This window comes from Pinus tabuliformis, chromosome 6 (assembly GCF_031772625.1).
Source record: "Pinus tabuliformis cultivar Carrire ecotype Pingquan chromosome 6, CPIR1, whole genome shotgun sequence".
NCBI lineage: Eukaryota > Viridiplantae > Streptophyta > Pinopsida > Pinales > Pinaceae > Pinus > Pinus tabuliformis.
In genome coordinates this window covers 1130788325-1130807392 of record NC_142292.1, presented here as the reverse complement: position 1 = coordinate 1130807392, position 19068 = coordinate 1130788325, and the positions used below count along the sequence as shown (strand labels likewise).

General features: G+C 39.7%; 1 protein-coding gene across 5 annotated transcripts in view; it reads left to right on the top strand.

The window, feature by feature from the left end:
- Positions 1-8952, top strand: part of LOC149262861 (peptidyl-tRNA hydrolase, mitochondrial-like) — a 160183-nt gene extending 151231 nt beyond the window's left edge. For 4 of the 5 annotated variants that reach the window (XM_089425339.1, XM_089425338.1, XM_089425348.1 and 1 more), the window contains 3 exons: positions 8008-8066; positions 8169-8245; positions 8451-8952. In XM_089425339.1, the coding sequence (XP_089281465.1) occupies positions 8008-8066; positions 8169-8245; positions 8451-8573 (259 nt within the window). In that variant the 3' untranslated portion in view covers positions 8574-8952. Of the gene's footprint in view, positions 1-8007; positions 8067-8168; positions 8246-8431 lie in introns of all 5 variants that reach the window. The other variant, XM_089425344.1, reaches the window with a different exon arrangement.
- The last annotated feature ends 10116 nt before the right edge of the window (positions 8953-19068 follow it).

Below are 19068 nucleotides of genomic sequence, written 5' to 3'. Positions count from 1 at the left end.
CACAATGCTCGTGTGAGTGAACTTATTGAATTGCAAAATTGGAAACTATGAAACTCACAATAAACCACAAGTGTTAGTGCTCATAGCATGTGCAGAACTTCTCCAAATGTTAAACAACTTTAGGAAAGACAATGTAAACAATGCCTACAATTACTATGAACCAATGAAAGCACTTATGCTACTTATGTTCCAACTTTATCCAAATGAGCAATAATCCAACTTTTATGACAGCAGTAGATTACTCGATGAATTATTCAATGCCAAATATATCAAACAAGCCCAAATTACTCAATTTCTTAGGAGTACTTAAAATGCAAAATGTCCTTAATGTACTTAGCCTTCTTATGATGCTAAAATTCACTGTTATAGATCAGATTTATTATGCAGAGATGACAGTCACTTATTTTTCATGAATTAAGCCAAAATATGAGTGCCCAACCAATGCAATATGTTACTTAATGAATTAGGCAACTTATGGATTAGTTTTATGCCAATTTAGTGTGTTTCTTGTCACTGATGTGAAACGATTACCTTGCTGTGGCAAACAATGAGGAAAGAAGGGTTTAGAGATCAAACCCTTAGGCCTTATGGCCTTGAAGAAACTAGTCCACTTTCTCTGCAAAACACACCAGTGATTAGCTTCAGAAATCAAGATAGTCCACAACGATCGAAATGAGGCAAATGGGGGCTAGGAAGAGGGCTAAAAGATCAACAATGAGCGAAGGAAAGGTTGCGGTTGAGAGAAAGAAGGCCCTTTAGGTCTATAGAGAGGAGAAAGGCCCCACAAGATGCTGCTGTAGACCCTAGAGGGATGGCGGCCAAGTAGAAGGCCTCAAAGAAGCCTGCGATAGAGGAGTGGCCTTAGAGAAGCCACGACAAGGGAGGAACAACCCTCCAAGGGCTGCGGCAGAGGGCTAGAAGCCCTAAAGGCTTTACAGTAGGGGTAAGGAGGGCTACCAAGGAGTAGCGAAGGGAATAGGAGGGCTCTGGAGGAGGACGAAGGAATAAGGAGGCTGAGCAAAGGGTAGACTGATGGCTGGGTGGTCACGACAGGCAAGGAAGAGGCATCTAGGGCTCGCGGTTAGGCTTAGAAGGCCTAAGGAAGGTGATGACATCCCTTAAAAGGGCCACGTTGGGGCTTCAAAGACTAAAATAGTTTTGTGGCCTAGTGCTCGATGGCACAAAGGAGCTACGTCTAGGCTAGGGAGGCAAGACGATGGGCCTGAAAGCCCAAAAAATTTACAAACCCTCGCCAAAAGGTGAATTAGCTTCAGATCTTCAATTTCACTGCAAAATTCCTCGATGCTGGCTTTGCAAAATTTCTAGAGACTAGATATTACCCTCAAGGGCCTAGATCTAGCTCAAAACCCCAACACTTCTTGAGTGGCTTGGATTTCACATGCACAAATAAAAATAAAAATACCCAAAACCCCAATATATACAAAATTTGCAAATAAATTCCCAAACCACAATTCGCTGCAAAACGAGGGTTAGAAAAATTATCTACAAAAAAGTAATTTACAAACTACATACAAATATACAATGCTTGAAAAGATTTTTGTAGTATAATTTTTTATGATAATGACAATAGCTTGATGTATTTCGAAAGATAGATGCTAAAAACAACCTTAGCAAAGAAAATCACATAAATTTCCTTAAGTCCAAACAAGATCAGCCTGTGCCCACAATCTGTGAACTTGTAGCCCAAGGGTCAAGGAACCTGCAAACTCTATATATTTTTTAAGAGAAAATTATCAGATCATACAATGAATCAAATCACCTAAGATAAACCCAAAACTTACCAATAGAATGTTACTATCATCTACAAATGAAATAACAATTCATATAATATTGAAGCACAATATAGGAAAGAAAATACCCAACACATACCACAAATCAATAAGACAAAGACACCATGAACTGTACCCCAAAGTCTTGTATTGTGAATTTCAAACGTTCCCAATAGAACAATGGCTTCACACCAAGATTACAAAATTACACTTAGGCTAGAGTCACCATCATCATGACTTGAGAAGCAATTGGCTTCTAATTTATAGATAAATCTTCCAAGTGGAAAATAATGGCTAATTGGCTTGATCCCTGTCAAAATAATCTCGATCGTTGATAAATACTTGATCAACTTTTAATCTCTGCTATAGAAAATATTTATTTTTGAGGAATTTTCGAATTTCACATTATAACCATTTTTTATTAATCCAAAAATAATTGTTTTGGATTAGTTTCTTAAAAAAATGACTTTGACTTAACCACCAAAGTCCAAGGGCTTAATTTTTCTTAAAAAATCAATTTTTGCCTTTGTGGTGGCTCTCCAAAAATTGACTTCTTCATGACCCAAGATTTTTTTTGGTCATTTTCCACTTGGAGAAATTAATTTCTCTAATTTTAATTTTTTGACTCTAAATTAATTAATTTTTTGGCTTAGGATTTAAATTTTATTTTGCCAGAAACATTAATTAATTTACAATTGAGGGGATTTATTATTTTTCCACCCTCAAATAATTTAGCCACGGTGTCTAATCGCGAGGGACCATGCACTAAAATATTTTTACATTAGATAATTACACATTCAACCCTCAAAGGGGGAATACCCGTTCGTTATAGACCCTCATGGGGGAATTCTGCATGTGTTCTAGGAGGAATTTCTAGAAACTATTTCTGGGTTTTGGAGGTCTCATGTATTCTAGCCTCTCCACCAAATTTTGTGGTTAGAACACATTCGATGCTACACAAACTAACACTCCCTCTTAGCGAGGAATGTGTTCTAGTGTTGCACACCTTGCAACAACACTCTGTCTTTGTTTCATCTCTTGTCACGTTGCTGATGTCTGGCTGTTGTTGCCCACCAACCACTGCCCAACTCTGATATACGCTGCATCTGTGCTGCTGTTGACATTTCCATACTGGTTCCAACATTGCATCTGCATTGCAACCCTCTCTCATCTGTTGTTGCGGCAACTGCAGCATCTGCAATATAAAAGCATCCAAAATACTGAATCAATTGCGTTCAGTATGATGTATCTGTCTCTCGAGTCTCTGACTTCTACTAGCATTTGCACTGCCATTGAAGGATCCGCGCTACTGCTGACTTTGCACTATGCCAACTACACTGCTGCCAACTCTGCACTGCGCTCCCCAACATCTCACTGCTACTAGTCTCTACAACTATCACTCGGTCTCTGACTCCATCAACTGCCATTGATCCATCCTGCTACTGAATACTGTAGGCCCCTGTAGCAAGGTATTGATCCATGAGGTGGACTCCTCAAGGATTCTGCCCATTTGTAGTGCTTTGGGGTTACAGGACCAAATCTCCCCACCTTACTCCTGGAGGTATATCTGCAAACATTGCGAAGTCTTGCTTCAACATGGAGGACAACCGATCGATCTCTGTTGAGGCTGCCAGCTGGTCCTGCTTCTCCTCCTTGTCCTTCTTCCTGAGAGGACACTAGGTAATGTAGTTACCAAGCTCACCACATCTGAAGCATTTGAATTTTGACAGGTCCTTCTTCTTCTTCCTTTGCTCCCTGCCCCTGATTGGGATCCTTTGAAGTGAGGGTCACATTCTCCTCCTCCTTCACCACCTTAAATCCACTGCTGTTGCTGCCACTGATGGAGCTCTTTAACAAAGTTCATCTCAACTCCTCCTGCTGCAAATCAAACCACATCCTGTACCATTGTGGTAGCCTATCTCTGCCCAATATGCTTTGGACAAAGACTTGCCACTCCTCTGAGACATTGTTCAGTGCCAATCACACTAGCTCCATGGGTTGAGGCGCTGCCCCAACAGTTGACAGCTGGTCTCAAACCTCCTGAATCCTGGTAATGAAGGATCTATGCCTTCCCCCTTTTGCATCTGAATGCATCTCAACTTCTCCTCAAGAAACAACTTCCACTGCTTGGAAGTTCCCTGGTATAATGTGGAGAGAGCATCTCACATCTGTTTGGTAGTATCTTTGCCAGCTATATGTGAGACTATATGATCCCGGACTCCATCCAGGATCAACTGCTTTGCCTGTGCCATATCCTTGTATTCTTTTTGCTGATCTGCATGCTGGGGAACTGCCACTACATTATTAATGTAGGCTTTTAGGCCATATTCATTTAGAAGGAAGGACATCCTAGCCTTCCAGATGACATAGTTGGAAGCTCCATCCAACCTTTCTTGATCACGAAGCCCTGTAGTGGTCATCTCAATGAACTATCAAAAACTCCCTCTTTCCTACTGCTTGGCTGCTGCTCTGCTATCCGCACTCCCTTCTGGAGTGAGAAGATCTACTCACAACTACTGCCAATCTGCAAGGAAATCAAACTTCTGAGACTAGAGGTTCCTTGAGGAAAATTTTCCCTCAGCTATGTGTGCTTCTCTCTTTTCCACCTGGCATTGGCTCTGCTCTAGCAAACTACTGCAAAACCTTCTGCGTCCAGCTAGAGATCTTCCCAACAGAAAAATTTTGAGTTGCTCCCTCTGCCTTCGGTATTACTCGATTCGGAAAATCGAATTTTTTTGCTCTGAAAAATCGAGTTTCCTCAAGTAACTCGGCCTCCTGGAAGAAGACTGTGTTGCCCCTGGGACTTTCGACCTGTTTCTCTTACTGAACAACGAAATCCCTTCTTTTGCTTTTGAGCTCTTCGACTGATCAACTGCACTTTGATACCATGTGAAAATTCCAATATGGAATCCTATTGCAACAACTTGTATTATTTCTCCTAATTGTTAGTTAATTTAACAATTTATCTTCTACGACAAATATTGAAATAAACACACTGCAACCTTCACAAATAAAATACTGCGGAAAAATAATGCATTGAAAACTGAGAAATGCTAACACACACACATAAAATATGAGAGAGTTATTTTTGGACAAATGTCCTCGGAAAAATCCAACTTGGGAAAACCGGTGTAGTAGTGAGGGTTTTTATTACTATGCAATAGTGACAATCTGAGTGCAATCTGCATGCCTGAAACTGGCAATCCACAACAAGAAAAGATTGGCAAAATTATTGAAGGGAATTTACCCTTCCTCCACAAGTAATCTCGACATAACTTTCCTACAAAAATCTCGGCCTCTTGAAGCTTCTGCGTCACCCTCTGCGCTGGACTACGCAGTCACTATGTGTCTAGCCTCTGACTAGTCTCTAATGAAGTCGTTTTGCCTTCTGTTACTGAGAAATTCGTTTCTCTGGCCCTCTGGAACCTCTGCCCGACCTCTGGATCTGAGAATGATTTTCTCTCCAGCGATTCAAACTACCCTCTTTGAAGCTACTGCACAGAGCTCTGCGCTGCCTCACTGGGATAACTCGGCCCTCTTGCTGTTGCCTCCCTAGATCTGGAAAACTTCCTCCGGATCACTGCCCCTGCCCCTCACTCATTGCTTCGATCTCTTACTCTCTCTGACAACTGAATGCTACTACTCTGGAAATTGATTTGCTAAGAAATCGATCTGCTTAAGTGTCTTCTCCATCACCACATCGATCTCTTCTTATAGTCCACCGTTGGACCACCAACGACCCAGATTAAAACATAATTGATGGCTAGGATCATCTCTAGATCGATCCGTGTGAGTTTCTAGATCATTCTCGCCTTATATTAATTAATATTGATTAATTAACCATATTCCCTAAGTTTAGACTTAGGAAATATCCAAAAATCAGTTAATAATCTAATTGAGACACTTTTAGGCAGAATTTCCAGAAACGATTTTTGGGTTTTGGAGATCTCATGTATTCTAGTTTGTCCACCAAATTTCGTGGCTAGAACACATCCGATGCTACAAAAAATAACATAATTGGCACTGGAAGAAAGGAAATATCTTTACAGACTCAAAGATGCATGCTACAACAGATCTGACGAGGGGTCTTTTCTACTTGATGGGTAGAGTTGACATTCAAGAACGGTAGAAGTGACAGGTCAGATACTAGAAACATTTTTGTGTGGGAAATGGGTTCAACTAGCTCTAATACTGCTGTTAGACTCACCAAATTGAAAGACAGATTCAGGTAAGGCATGAGATGCATATTATTCACATGATATTATACATACATGTCTTTATGACCCTTGGTTTCATATTCAAACAGGTCTCTTGGACTTCTCATGATTCTTCCACATTCACTTGTGGCTTTTCACCTTCCACAAAAGTGAATGTTGCAATTTACATAACCCTAAGGATTACATTTCCAACAATAATCAATCTCAACCACCATAATTCATGGAAGTAGTATCATTTTATGATATTGGCATTATATATATGAGATTAGAAATCCGAGACCAATTAAGAACCTTTCACATCGATTTTGTTGAAAACGAAATTGAATTAGTAAAATCATTTGATAACAGTCTAACTAGATCTAACTAGTTCCGCAAATACATAAGGTGATAACTTCATCACAAGTGACATTGGCAATTCTACAAGTCAATGAATTCAAGAGTGTTGAAAACATAAATGATGTTGACCCAACATCATCAAAAGATCCTACAACATCTTTAGATGCCGAGAAATTGTTTCCTTAGAGAATCTTTATTTCCAATATGTACAATGGCTTTTTTCCATGCAGTTTGTCTATGTCCTAATCCTTTCACTAATACTCAAGATTTTGAAGATAAGTTTTCCTTGGATTATAATGATCAAATTAGGAATCTTTGTCCTTTTAGTCTATGTACAATTTCAAATAAATTTTTGAATTCCTTTCCTCTTGACAAATGGTGTTTGTATGACGCACTTTTGATTTTTCATGGAAATTATTTTCTACTCGTGATTACTAACAATTGTTTAACAAAGTGTACAATAGTTTGTTAACTAGTGGCAAAGTCTTTAATTTAGCTTCTAGGAGGAACATTACCATGGAGGGAGGTGTACTATATACCTTGATATCATATTGAAGATATTGTTATTGTTCAGCTATCAATGATTGTGTAGTAGTTATGTCTATTTGAGAGGCACTTTATCATTTTTTTTATGGGGTCTCATTCTATACATTGAACATTGTATCATCTCATATATTCATTCCGTGTGTTCATTCATATGGATACATTTATTTTCACATTATGATCATTGCTATTCCTCACTGCTAGGTGACCTTTTGAGGTCTCCTACACAGCCATGAGAGTAAAGTGCCATGCACAAATAGTAAGTTTCCATGAGAAAAATGTTTAACAAAAGAAGAGACTAAAATTGCATCCTCCTAGCATTGCTCTAGACTATGGGATGAAGTGCAATCAATGACTTCCAAAGGATAAGACAAATCAAGAAGGCAGTGGCTAAGGCATCCACTTCAATTGTGTAGGTACCTCATATGGGTTCGACCTTAATCATTGGCTTCCATCAGAAAAAACTGGATGTCGATTGTTGGGATCTATCACTCCTGGATGCAACTTCAAAGTTACATTAGGCTAGCGATAATTACAACCATCTATGACCAGCTAGTATGGTTGTTGTGGATAACTAATTCTCCATTCCTCCTGTTGTAATGACCCTTGTTATGATATGCTTTCAGCCAAAAGGTCGTTAATTGCTATATCTTTGATATTTATGGTATTATTTCTGGAAATGTGGGGACAGTGACTAACACCTCTTGTCATTGCTTCCATTTTTTACTGTAATGCCATTTTGCATGTATTACCACCATACCATTTGATGGTTGTGATAGTGGTGGCCTGCTTCATGCACCCCTTTTCCTTGTGAAATAGCCTTGCCCGAACTGCAAATTATTTTGTGAAATTGATGAAAGCAAATTTCAATTAAAGAAGAAGAAGAACATAGACATGTCTCTAGCTCATTCTCTGTGCATGTTCTTCACGATCTTTTGCATGTAGTATGATCCCTTCCCTCTTACTGGAGCATGTTGAAGCTAACAAAGAACAATTTTGGGGGAAGTGTGGCTGTTTTTTGTTGCTGTCCTTAGTTTATCTTTTGATTTTTTGCAATACATGAATAGTTTTCTTTAAATTTTGCAAGGATTAATTTCTTCATTGTTTCTAAATGTCTGCAGAGTAAAAAGTGTGATCAATCATTTGAAAGGGAATCGGAACTTTCCTAGGCTATGTATTGGTTAGCTCTTAACTCAAGCAACATATGAATCATTACCTATAATATTTTATCCTCTTGTAGCAAATGAAATTCCTCAAAGAAGCAATCATACATTATTCTCAGGTATAGGAAACCCACCTGGAAGCATGGATCCTAAAGCTTATGTGCTCCAACAGTTCAGTACAATGGAGCATGAAAAGGTCTATGCTGTCAACCTGCAATCTAACTTGTTTCTAAAATCTAAATATGAAGTATTTTTTTTGTAGTAGCCAATTATAGAAGTAGATTTGACAACTAATATAAAAAGTAAATACTGAAGAAACTGGTCATATTTCCTTTCCTATATCTGCAAGGACATCCAGTGGTCAAACAATTTTGGTTGACAGGATTTTTGATTGGTAGCAGATGGACATTTCCTTGAAAGAAGGTGTGGATGCCACAAGGATCCTTATTTCCGAAGGCTTCTCCCAAAGTATCAACCACTTCAATAAAAGACAAAAGTATAAGTATCATAACTATAAGGTTTGAGAATTTCACCTGCAGTACAGTGTTCAAAAGTTTATGCACAATCTTCAGTGTAGGGTATGGTGCTCAGATCTGCACCTTTCTTTTGTGCTCTTTGAACATTTTCTTTAGTCATAAAAGAAAAGAGTGGAGTACTAATCATTACAGAAGATATAAATTTTGTACAGTCAACTTTTTTCTTGTTATATTCTACTGTCAGCAATTTGCGTAGGGGCATCTTCTCTTCTTTTTTAATGTAGACATGATTACATTGACATATATGGATTTTTGGCAGCTCTCAATGCTAGTTTTCGAAATGTGCTTGCCACTGAGATGCAGTAACTGATATTGATGTTTCAAGAGTTACTTTTTTAAAAAATGCAGATAGTCTGTATTATTCTAACCTCTGTATTTATCCATATTTTACGTGGTTATAAGCAGGATGATCAACAGCACATGGACACATTGGCATGTTAGATGCATGGTTCTGTACATATCAATATGTTCTTCATTATGTCAATGCATGAAAATAAAAGCAGATGAAAAATAGAAGAGGTTTTCAGATATAATTGCAAAAGGTTTTTTGTCACAGAACAGTTTATTTGTTTATATTTTACTTGAGCTATGATGTCCCTTTCAAATACATAGCAGCAGGGAGTTCGGCTTAATAACCTGTCATGATCCCCATAGGTTATAGTCGAGAAAAAAGGGGGTCAGCCAGCTAATTATCAGATATTAATTTAATAATTAAATAAAAGGTGGTAAGTCACTTTAGAAAATAAAGTGACCCATGTTATTGATAACCACCCATGGTAGTTTTAGGAGGAAAAATGTTATAAAAGAAAGAGGAGGCTTGAGGAAAGGGTATGTGTGAGATTTGATTTGTGAATTTACTTGGTGTTCACATAGGTTATTGAGTGAAGGGAAACCATTGTGCAATGCCTAGCTTCGGTGTCGAAACTATACACCCTAGCTGTTAGCGATTAGCTTTGGTGGTGAAATATCCACCCTAGCTACTCTAGGGAATTATCATTTCAAGAGAAAGCTGAATTGCTAATTCGGGGAGGCCGAATCATCATTTTTAGGAGGAGACCAAATTGCTTATTCAGGGAAGCCAAACTATCATCTGTCGGAAGAGGTCGAATCATTGTCTTCAGGGGAGGCTAAATTATGAAATCAGGAGGCCGAATTGCTATTTTATCAGAGGAGGTCGAGTTGATAAATCAAGGAATCAGATTGCTATTTTTTAGAGGAGATCAAATTGATAATTTCAGGAGGGTGAGTTGTTATTTCACATAAGTGGGCGAATTGATCGAATTAGAAGGTCAAATTACCAGCTTCTAGAGGCTGAATTTATAATTTCAGGAGGGTTGAATTATTAATCTCAAGAGGGCTGAATTGCTATTCGAGGAGGGGCTGAATTGACAATTCTAAGAGGGTTGAACTTAGATTCTCAGACGGGCCAACAAGAGGGTCGAATTGTTACTTCCAGGTGGGCCGTGTTACCACAAAATCTAGCAGGGCTTGGAGAGGGAAACCCTACAAGACGAGAGCTAGACAAAGTGTTAATAATGGGGTAGAGGCCTAATGTCACGTTAGCCAAAACCCCCTGCTCCTTATGGGTTTTCACCAATGGGAGGAGTCTCAGTAATGAGAGAGATCACTTAAAATAGATTTGCTAGGTATATGACATAGAGTGATCAAGCTAGGGTTCATTCAAGAGAGAGGCTCAATAATGGTACAAGGCTTCGAAGAAGAAAAATGCTTTCAAAGAAAAGCGCAAGAAAAGAAGGCTCAAGACCTAGGGTTATGAGATTTTCGATAGTGATAGGTATTCACAAGGTCAAGGCCAGAGAAAAAAGGCTTCTTGAGATATACTTCAACTAATATTTAGCTCATACAACCTTCAAGGAAGTCCTCAAGTTGAGAAGAAAAGAGACTAAGGTTTCCCTCTTAGAGCAACACCTAGGGCAAGAGATTTTATGGATGAAATTTGAGTGGATGCCCACCAAATTGATAGGTTAGGTAGCCTAGACCTATCTGTTGATGTTTAGGTTCTCAAATCTCCAAAAATCCTCTTGCCTAAAATTTCGCTCCAAGCCCTAGATTTTCACCCTACCTTTAAAGGACCGAGTTTGAGGGGAGAAAATTGTGGAGAAAGTTTAAGATTGATCACCAAAGACTTGGGCTGGTGCCTTTTCCTTTGGGCATATGGAGTCAAGGATGCTCTAAATAAGCCAAATTTGTTGCTAAGGAAGCCGAAATTTGATGCCCTAGGTATCAAAATTCCAACATTTACCCACTCAATGATAAATGGAGTTTGATGGAGAGTTATAAGAATTCCTCCACTAGGAACATTCATTACATGTTATACAATGAGTAATATATGCAATTATCAACTAGATAGCCTTTAAAATTAATTTTCAACAAATTATGGCACAAATTAGTATAATCTAGAAGCAACAATTCCATACATTAGACAATCTCAAAATTCAACAATAAGAACTTACAAGATAACATGCAATATATCCATCCATTCATCAAAGAAATAGCTCCAAAGACAATCCAAAATAACTTCCACACATTGAAATGCATCCAAAATACTCCAATAGCCAAGAAGGAAACAAGTGTGAATTTTTTTAGAGGTATGAATTCTCCAAATGATGATGATGAGAGAAAAGAAATGGTCTCTCTCCAATTTATAAATGTCTAATGATCTCTAAGTTTAGCCTAAAGCCCCTCAATTTGTAAAATAATGGGCTTGATACTAGGTAAGGTTATAAGCCAACCTCATAGCCATTGTAAAACATAAGAAATAACCCACAAAAGGGTTGAAATGCTGATGTCATGCATGTGTAAGCCCTTCTAGGGCATGTGTTGGGCTCCTCGAGTGCCAAGTTGAGTGTGGAGGGCTCCAAAAATTTGGATCTAGGGGATGACCTCTAAATCTCCATGTTAATCACCTTGTGGACCCCAATTTTGTGCTTGGGGCACAAAATGGGTCTCATGGGTCTCCTGGTGATAGAATAGGTTGGTTCTACTCCAACATTGAGGGCTATGAGGATGGTGCTAGCCCTACCATGTCTGAAGGGGTGAGACAAACCTTATCTGGGCCTCAGATTAGCTGCCAAAACACATATATAATACTAAGTTGGTCCAAGTGCATCATCTCGTGAATAATGTGGGGAAAAGCACAAATTGCTAGGGTGATGAAGGTGCCCATGGAATTAGAATGATGCTCTGCAAGTGACAGAAGTCCCATGGCTCTCAACTCTTCACTTGGAGGGTGTCATAATGCTCCTCTAGTGGATCTGGGCCCCAGTTAATGTGCCCAACGTATAATGAAAACCACCTGCCAATCACACGCAATGTCCAGTGTTGCATCTTCACCATTAGTTACAATTAATTATTAGTGCATCTAAGAAAACCAAGCTTGTTAATCAGGGGCAAATTGAGACTTCATATGGGGCTTCTGTTCCAAATTTTTGGGCTTTGATCATGTAATAATGTTACCCCTGTTAGAAAATCAGAAAGGCAGAAAGGTTTTCTTATATAGATAATTACTTGTAATTATTTTATCTTTATGTTCTTTTTTTTATCTTGTAGTTCATTAAGCAATTACCATAACAATAGCACAAAGATCACGAACACTAGGTATAGGCAGACAACCAGGGGAAAACCCCTATCTAGGGGAAAACCCAGTCAACAACTCTTCTTTAATAACTCCTTGAGATAATCCAAGGCTCTTGACCTAGACCCAGACTTCCTCCACACCAAGTCAGCCCTTTCTTCCTTCTTGTAGATGATGACCCTTCAATAGCAACTTCGACCTAGCAGCAACAACTTGTAGCAGCAACTTCAACCCAGCGATTGGCAGTAGCAACAACAACTTCAACTTGACAAGAGAGAGTTCGATCTCCTAGGGGAATCCACATGAGAGAGAGATAGATAGCCCAAAATTTTGTTGAAATTTGGTACTAGAGGACAGGTGGTTCCCTTAGGCTTTGATCTTTGGCCTAGGGAAAAGTGTCCAAAAGAATTTAATTTTTCTCCTAAAGTGACTTTATAATTTTATAAAGTTAAATCTAATTTAAAAGTGACTTTAAGAGATAAAGTTACTAAGTCTAATTTTAAAATGACTTTTATAAAGTCAATGAAAAATTAGAAAGGAAAAGTGACTTTGGAAATAAATGACTAAGTGGGTCTTTATTAAAGTGGGGTGAATTAAAAAATAAAAAGTGAGATTTAAATGAGCATTTAATCTCAGCCATTGATCTAAATCTATTTCAGCCATTGGATTTAGAGATCACCCAAAAGTCACTTGGATCACCCAAGAGTCACTTGGAGTTATATTAAGGGAGGAAAAGGAGGAAAAGATCACACATTCGATTCAATTCTTTCATGAGCAGATTGAGAGAAGGAGAGCAAGAAAGCAAGGGAGATTTCTGGGCGGTGTATCAGCAACAGCAGCGGTGTATCAGCAACTGTGTATCAGCAATAGCAGCGGTGTATCAGCAACAACAGCGGTGTATCAGCAAGGGAGATTTCTGGGCGGTGTATCAGCAACAACAGCGGTGTATCAGCAGCTGTGTATCAGCAATAGCAGCGGTGTATCAGCAACAGCAGCGGTGTATCAGCAACAATAGCGGTATATCAAAAACGTGTATCAGTAGCTGTGTATCAGCAACAACAACGGTGTATCAACAACAGTAGCGGTGTATCAGCAGCGGTGTAACAGCTGCGGAGTATCAGCAGCGGTGTATCGGCAAGGTTGAGTTTCAACAAGGCTGAGATAAGTTGTAAAAGTCTGTTTGCTGATTTTTTTGCTGAACATTTCTCCTACTGTAAAAAGGCATTTTCCAGAAATAAAGAAGAGCTCTCAAATTGGTTTTCCCCAAGAGTTGTAGGGGGTTTTTCCAGGGTCACATTGACCAAAAATCTCAGTGTTTAAATGTGTTTTAATGGCTGTTTATTACTGCTGATTTTTATTTCTGCAATTTCCAACATTCTGTAAAATTTCCAGAATTTGTGTTTTCAGCAAATTTATTTTTTCCAGCTTGTTAAATGTATGGTTATGGGAAAGGGCATTTAACTATATGGGAGAAATAAGGAGAAACTGAAAACCGGGGTGGGAAATGAGAAATTTCTACAAATTTCGATTCTCTTTTTCGTCCTCTTTCTCCAACTTCACACTACTTTAGCCCTCCTTCATTTCTTTGCTCTTTTCCAGTGCTTTCTTCTGGATATCAAACTTGTGTGTGCGAGAGAGAATGCTCCAAATGAATTTGATCTACTTGTATATATAGGCTTCTGGTGAGGTCGAATTACCCAGATTGAGGCCGACTTGGTGTGGAGGGGACAAACAACCTATTTGACTCAATATTTATTCTTTTTACATGATTCAAAAGCTCAATAAGGGTGTCTTGAAATGGACAATGACTTTAATGACTCAGAATAAATCTTAGAAGTCCTCAATGGGGACTTTGACCTAAAACATGATGACCCAAGCATGCAACCCATGCTTTAATAAGTCATAATAACAAATATAAAATTCTTTTTCATGAGTACATTTCATTGTGACTCAAATACAATTATGAAGACCAAACCTAGTTACATTCTTCAACACTGCCTCTTAACTAGGGAGGTATTCATAATAACAAGTATAAGGAAGATCTCAAAACATATGAACTATGAAGAGTTTAGGCACCACAATGCCATGGACTAGATTCCTGACCAGGACAATCTATCCAAGGTCCTTCAACAGTTTAGGCACTCACGGTGCCATAGACTAGATTCTTGATCAGGGCAATCTATCTATAAGTGGGACTAAGATGGACTAAAACTTTCAGCCTTTCTAGGTACCATCATGCTTACTTGCTATCCATCAACCCAGGGATCTAGGTGCGTATCCAAAGTTAGAGCTCTGTGACCAATGCTACCCTCCCTGCTTCAGGATCCAGACATCAACACAAAGTGTCAACAATGTGTCTTACACACAAAACCTCAACCCCATCAAATCTCTCTCAAACATATCGATAACATCAAGCATACTTCCAAAACATCGAGAGATTTACCTAAACAATCACAACCCCCATTAGTAACAATCTTTCAAATGCTCATGAGTAAACACAAATCTTTGGGGTTCCTTGACATCTTGATGCTGCCTCACAATTCATCATAGTAGGACTTCGAGGCTTTCCAAAAAAATCTTATCAAGTTTTCCTCAATCATTCAACTTCCTTTCCTTATTATGCATTCTCCAATTTTTCAAGGTATCCCTCATGACTATAGTATGCCCTCCCTCTCAACTTCAGAGATACACTACTTTCTTTATGTAGGCTCCCTCTTAACTTAGGGAGATCAACTTCTTTTCTACAACATCAAAGAATATTTCATGGCTTCCATCCTTCTTGATCATCATCATTCATATAAATTTCTTCATCACGTTTGATCAAATTTGTGAAAATTCCTTAAACCCGAGAATTCCTACTGTAGCATTGATGATATTTCTCCTACTTGTTAGATTTACATGAACAAGTTATTTGCAGTTTCCTACAACAAACATTGAAATACGTACACTGCAGCCTACACCCAAAAATAATATGCTGAAACAAGAAACTGAACAATAGAGAAAAATACAACACAAATGACACATGTTTTTGGATAAATGTCCCCGGAAAAACCCAATGCGGGAAAAACTGGTGTAGTAGATCTGAGGGTTTTATTATTATGCAGTAGTAAAATCTGAATACATCTCTGGAAACCTTCCCGACAATCCAGTTATAGAGAATAATCTTGACAGAGAGATTTGTGAGGTTACCTCACACTATCATTGGGAATCCTGACTGATCCAACACCATAAAGATTGCCCTAGGCTTTTTTGGCTGCCTCTGTGCTACCTTTGTGCGGTGTCTGCGTTAGCCCAATGTTAAGCTCACTGGAGACAATGTCAATCCTCTGGTAGATTTGCTGGCCAGGTGATTCGATTTCTGCCTCTCAGTCTGACATCCCGACTCTCTGCTTCTGAAACTTGAATTCCCTCTGCAAATTTCGAGCTCCTTCTTGGCTTCTGTACTGGCTCTGCGTCATCCTCTCTGGCTCAGCGCTGGCACTGCTGGATCTCCCTCTGCCTTCTCTGCTAAGTATCCTCCGACCGAGAAAGATTTCCCTTTGGATACTATCTCTGCCTCTCACTGCAAAAGCTCACTTCAAATTTCTCCTCCGAAAGTTGTTTTGTTTCAGAAATTCGATCTTTTGAACTCTCTGTGTGTCCTCCAAATGACTCTAAAGCTTTCTTAAATATTCTCCTCGTTGACATTCAATGGCCCATATTAGAAGCTAATCAATGGCTAAGATAATTTCTGCTTGATCCTCGTCTTCTTCTAGAAGTTTTACCCACAGTTAGATTAATACCCATTCATTATTTTAATTTCCTCCGTTTAGACTTAGGAACCCATTAAAAATAATTAATTATTTTAATAAAATTGTTTTTGGGTGGAATTTCCCAGAACACTTTCTGTGTTCTTTGGAATACATGTGCCTAAGCCTTCCTGCAAAATTTGAGACTTAGAGCACACCTGATGCTACCAGAAATCAACACTCCCTCTTAGCCAAGAATGTGCTCTAGTAATGCCTCCCACTATAACATCACCCTAACTTCATAACATCGTCCTCTGTTCTGCTAATGTCTGACATGCTTTCCACCAACTATTGCACAAATGCTGCATTTGTACTTATGCTAAGCCTGCCACTGTCATCACTGCATTCGTACTGCAACTTCCTTCGAAATTCTACATCTGTGTTGCTATTGACACTGCCACTGCGAACTACCTTTGCACCGCAACTAAAAAAAACATCCCAAAATCTGAACAAGTGTTCAGCATAGATGCATCTCGATGCTGAGGATATGACTGCTGCTAGTCCCACGCCATCCCTCTAAAGTCACTGCGCTGCTGTTACTACTGCACCGTGCCTCCTTGCACTGTTACAACTCTGCACTATGTTGCTCAGACTTGGCGTTCTAGGCACTGCATCTGTTGCTCCAACACTCCTCTGCACCAACTGACACAGGTCCATCCGGCTACTTTTGATCCGGGCTTACATAGCAAGGAATTGATCCGAGAGGTGGGCTTCTCAAGGATCATGCCTATCTGTATCTCTTTCGAACTACAACGTCAAATTAGCCCACCTTGTTCCTGGAGGTATCTTGGCTGTCGTGGCAAACTCCTCCTTCTCGATCTTCGTGGGTGCAGCGTTTGGATCGTGCTTCTTATCTTTGTCCGTCTTCTTGAGAGGACATTGTGTTGCGTGGTGACCCATCTCCCCGCACCTGAAGCGCTTTATCTTCGAGACGTCCTTCTTCGGCCTCTGCTGCTCTTGCTGCCCCTTCTATGCAAGGGCTACATTCTCATCCTCCTCCTTCGACTTCGACCCACTGCTGCTGCTTCCGTCAAGCTTACACTTGACCAAGTCTCTCCTCAACTCCTCTTGCTTGAGAGCTGCCCACATCTCATCCCAATTCGGCAAATTCGCCCTACCCAAGATACTCTGGACAAAGACTTGCCACTCATCTGAGACAGAATTGAGGGCTAGTCTAACCAACTCAAAATCTTGAGCTGTAGATTGCACAACTGATAACTCATCTTGGGTCTCCTGAAGCTTCGTGAGGAATGGATCTACGCTCTTTCCCTTCTGCATCTTGTGCAGATCTCAGTTTCTGTTGTAAGTACATCTTCCTCTGCTCAGAGGATCCCTGATACAACGTAGACGTCACATCCCACATCTCCTTAGCGGTCCCTCTATTAGCGATGTGATAGACTGCATGATCCTTCACTCTGTCGAGGATCATTCTCTTTGCCTTCTCCATTTATGTCTTGTACTTCTTCAATGGACCCTGATTTGCGGGTACATCCACCATGCTGTCAACATATATCTTGAGAGCATGCTCATCTAGAAATAATGACATCCTTGCCTTCCAGATGACTTAGTTGGATGACCCATCCAATTTGTAATGATCTCTCAAACCACTGGTTTGTGAAAATTTCTGAATCTAACAAATCATAAATCCTATTGCAGTAAGCTGATTTGCATTACCTACTTGTGTTATTCATTTTAACAAGTTATTTTCAGAATTATTTAGAAAATATTAATGCAAAGACACTACAGCCTACCCCAATATACATATCAAGTACTGAAAAATAAATGAGACAACCACACAAAGGACACATTTATTTTTGGACTAAACGTCCCCAAAAAACCCAATGTGGGAAAACTGGTGCAACAGATATGAGGGTTTTATTATTATGCAGATTTTTGAATACAACTAGGGTGCCAAATCCGCCTCACCCAACAGAGAATAAACTTGATAGAAGTACCTCTATCAAGAGACAAATATTTTGGCGGATCCAACAACAGGATGAACAAACCCCACATGGAACTGCGCTATCCCAGTGCTGTGCAGTGATGGCTACTCCCAGCTCTGTGCTGGGACTGCGTCACCCTCTCGGTGAGCCTTCCTAGCTCAGAAATCGATATGCTGAATTGATGCCAAATCTGCCTCACAGAAACCCCAACGCTGCCTCTGCATGACTGCATCAACCCTCTAGCATCGGCGTCACCCTCCTGGAGCTGCACTGTCTCTCCCTGGTGCTGCATTGCCTCTCTGCTATTTATTCTTGGCCTTGGACGAAAGTCTCGCTGCCAAACTGCCCCTCTCTGCACAAGAAGCTTACATCGAAATTCTCAGCGAACCACGCTCCATAATTTCGATCTAGCTCAAGCGCTGCTCTGTGTGCGTGTGTTCTCCAACTGACCCCAAGCCTTCCTTTATACTTTTCCTGTTGAGAAATCAATGGCCGTGATCTAATCTCTAATCAACGGTTAAGATTAAATTAGACTTGATCCTCGTCTCTTAGAAGTTTCTCACCCATATTTTCATGAATACCCATTAATATTTTAATTTTCCTAAGTTTAGACTGAGGAACCCCATTAAAAATATTAATTATTTTAATAAAATACAATCCAGGTGGAATTTCACCAAACGATTTCCAGGTCTTGGAGATCTCATGTGTTCTAGTCTCTCCACAAAATTTTGGAGCTAGAGCACATCTGTTGCTACCCAGCAAATCAACATGGTTGCCATTTTTGCCACAAAAGAACTGTCGAACTGCTCCTCTCTACTTCTTACTATTGTTGCTCAGCTAATAAGAAAACAAACTTCTTGGTGGGAAGTCTTCTGAGGAAAAATTCCCTCATAGTGTTTCTCTTCTCTTCTTACGTCTTTTTGCCCAGCAAAACGACCTGCAGAAAAACTGTGTCCCACCAGCTCCTCCTCACGCTGAGGCTTCAACGTTGCTCCCTCTTCCACAACAAAATTTCAATCTCGAAGCCCTTCCTCTTTGTCGACTCACTCAAAGAGAGACTACCTCAAAGATTCAGTCCTCCTGGCTTGGAATATGCAAACCTCTCTGGAGATTCGAACCACTGCCTCTTGCAGCTTTTTCGACCTCCTTTTCTGCCC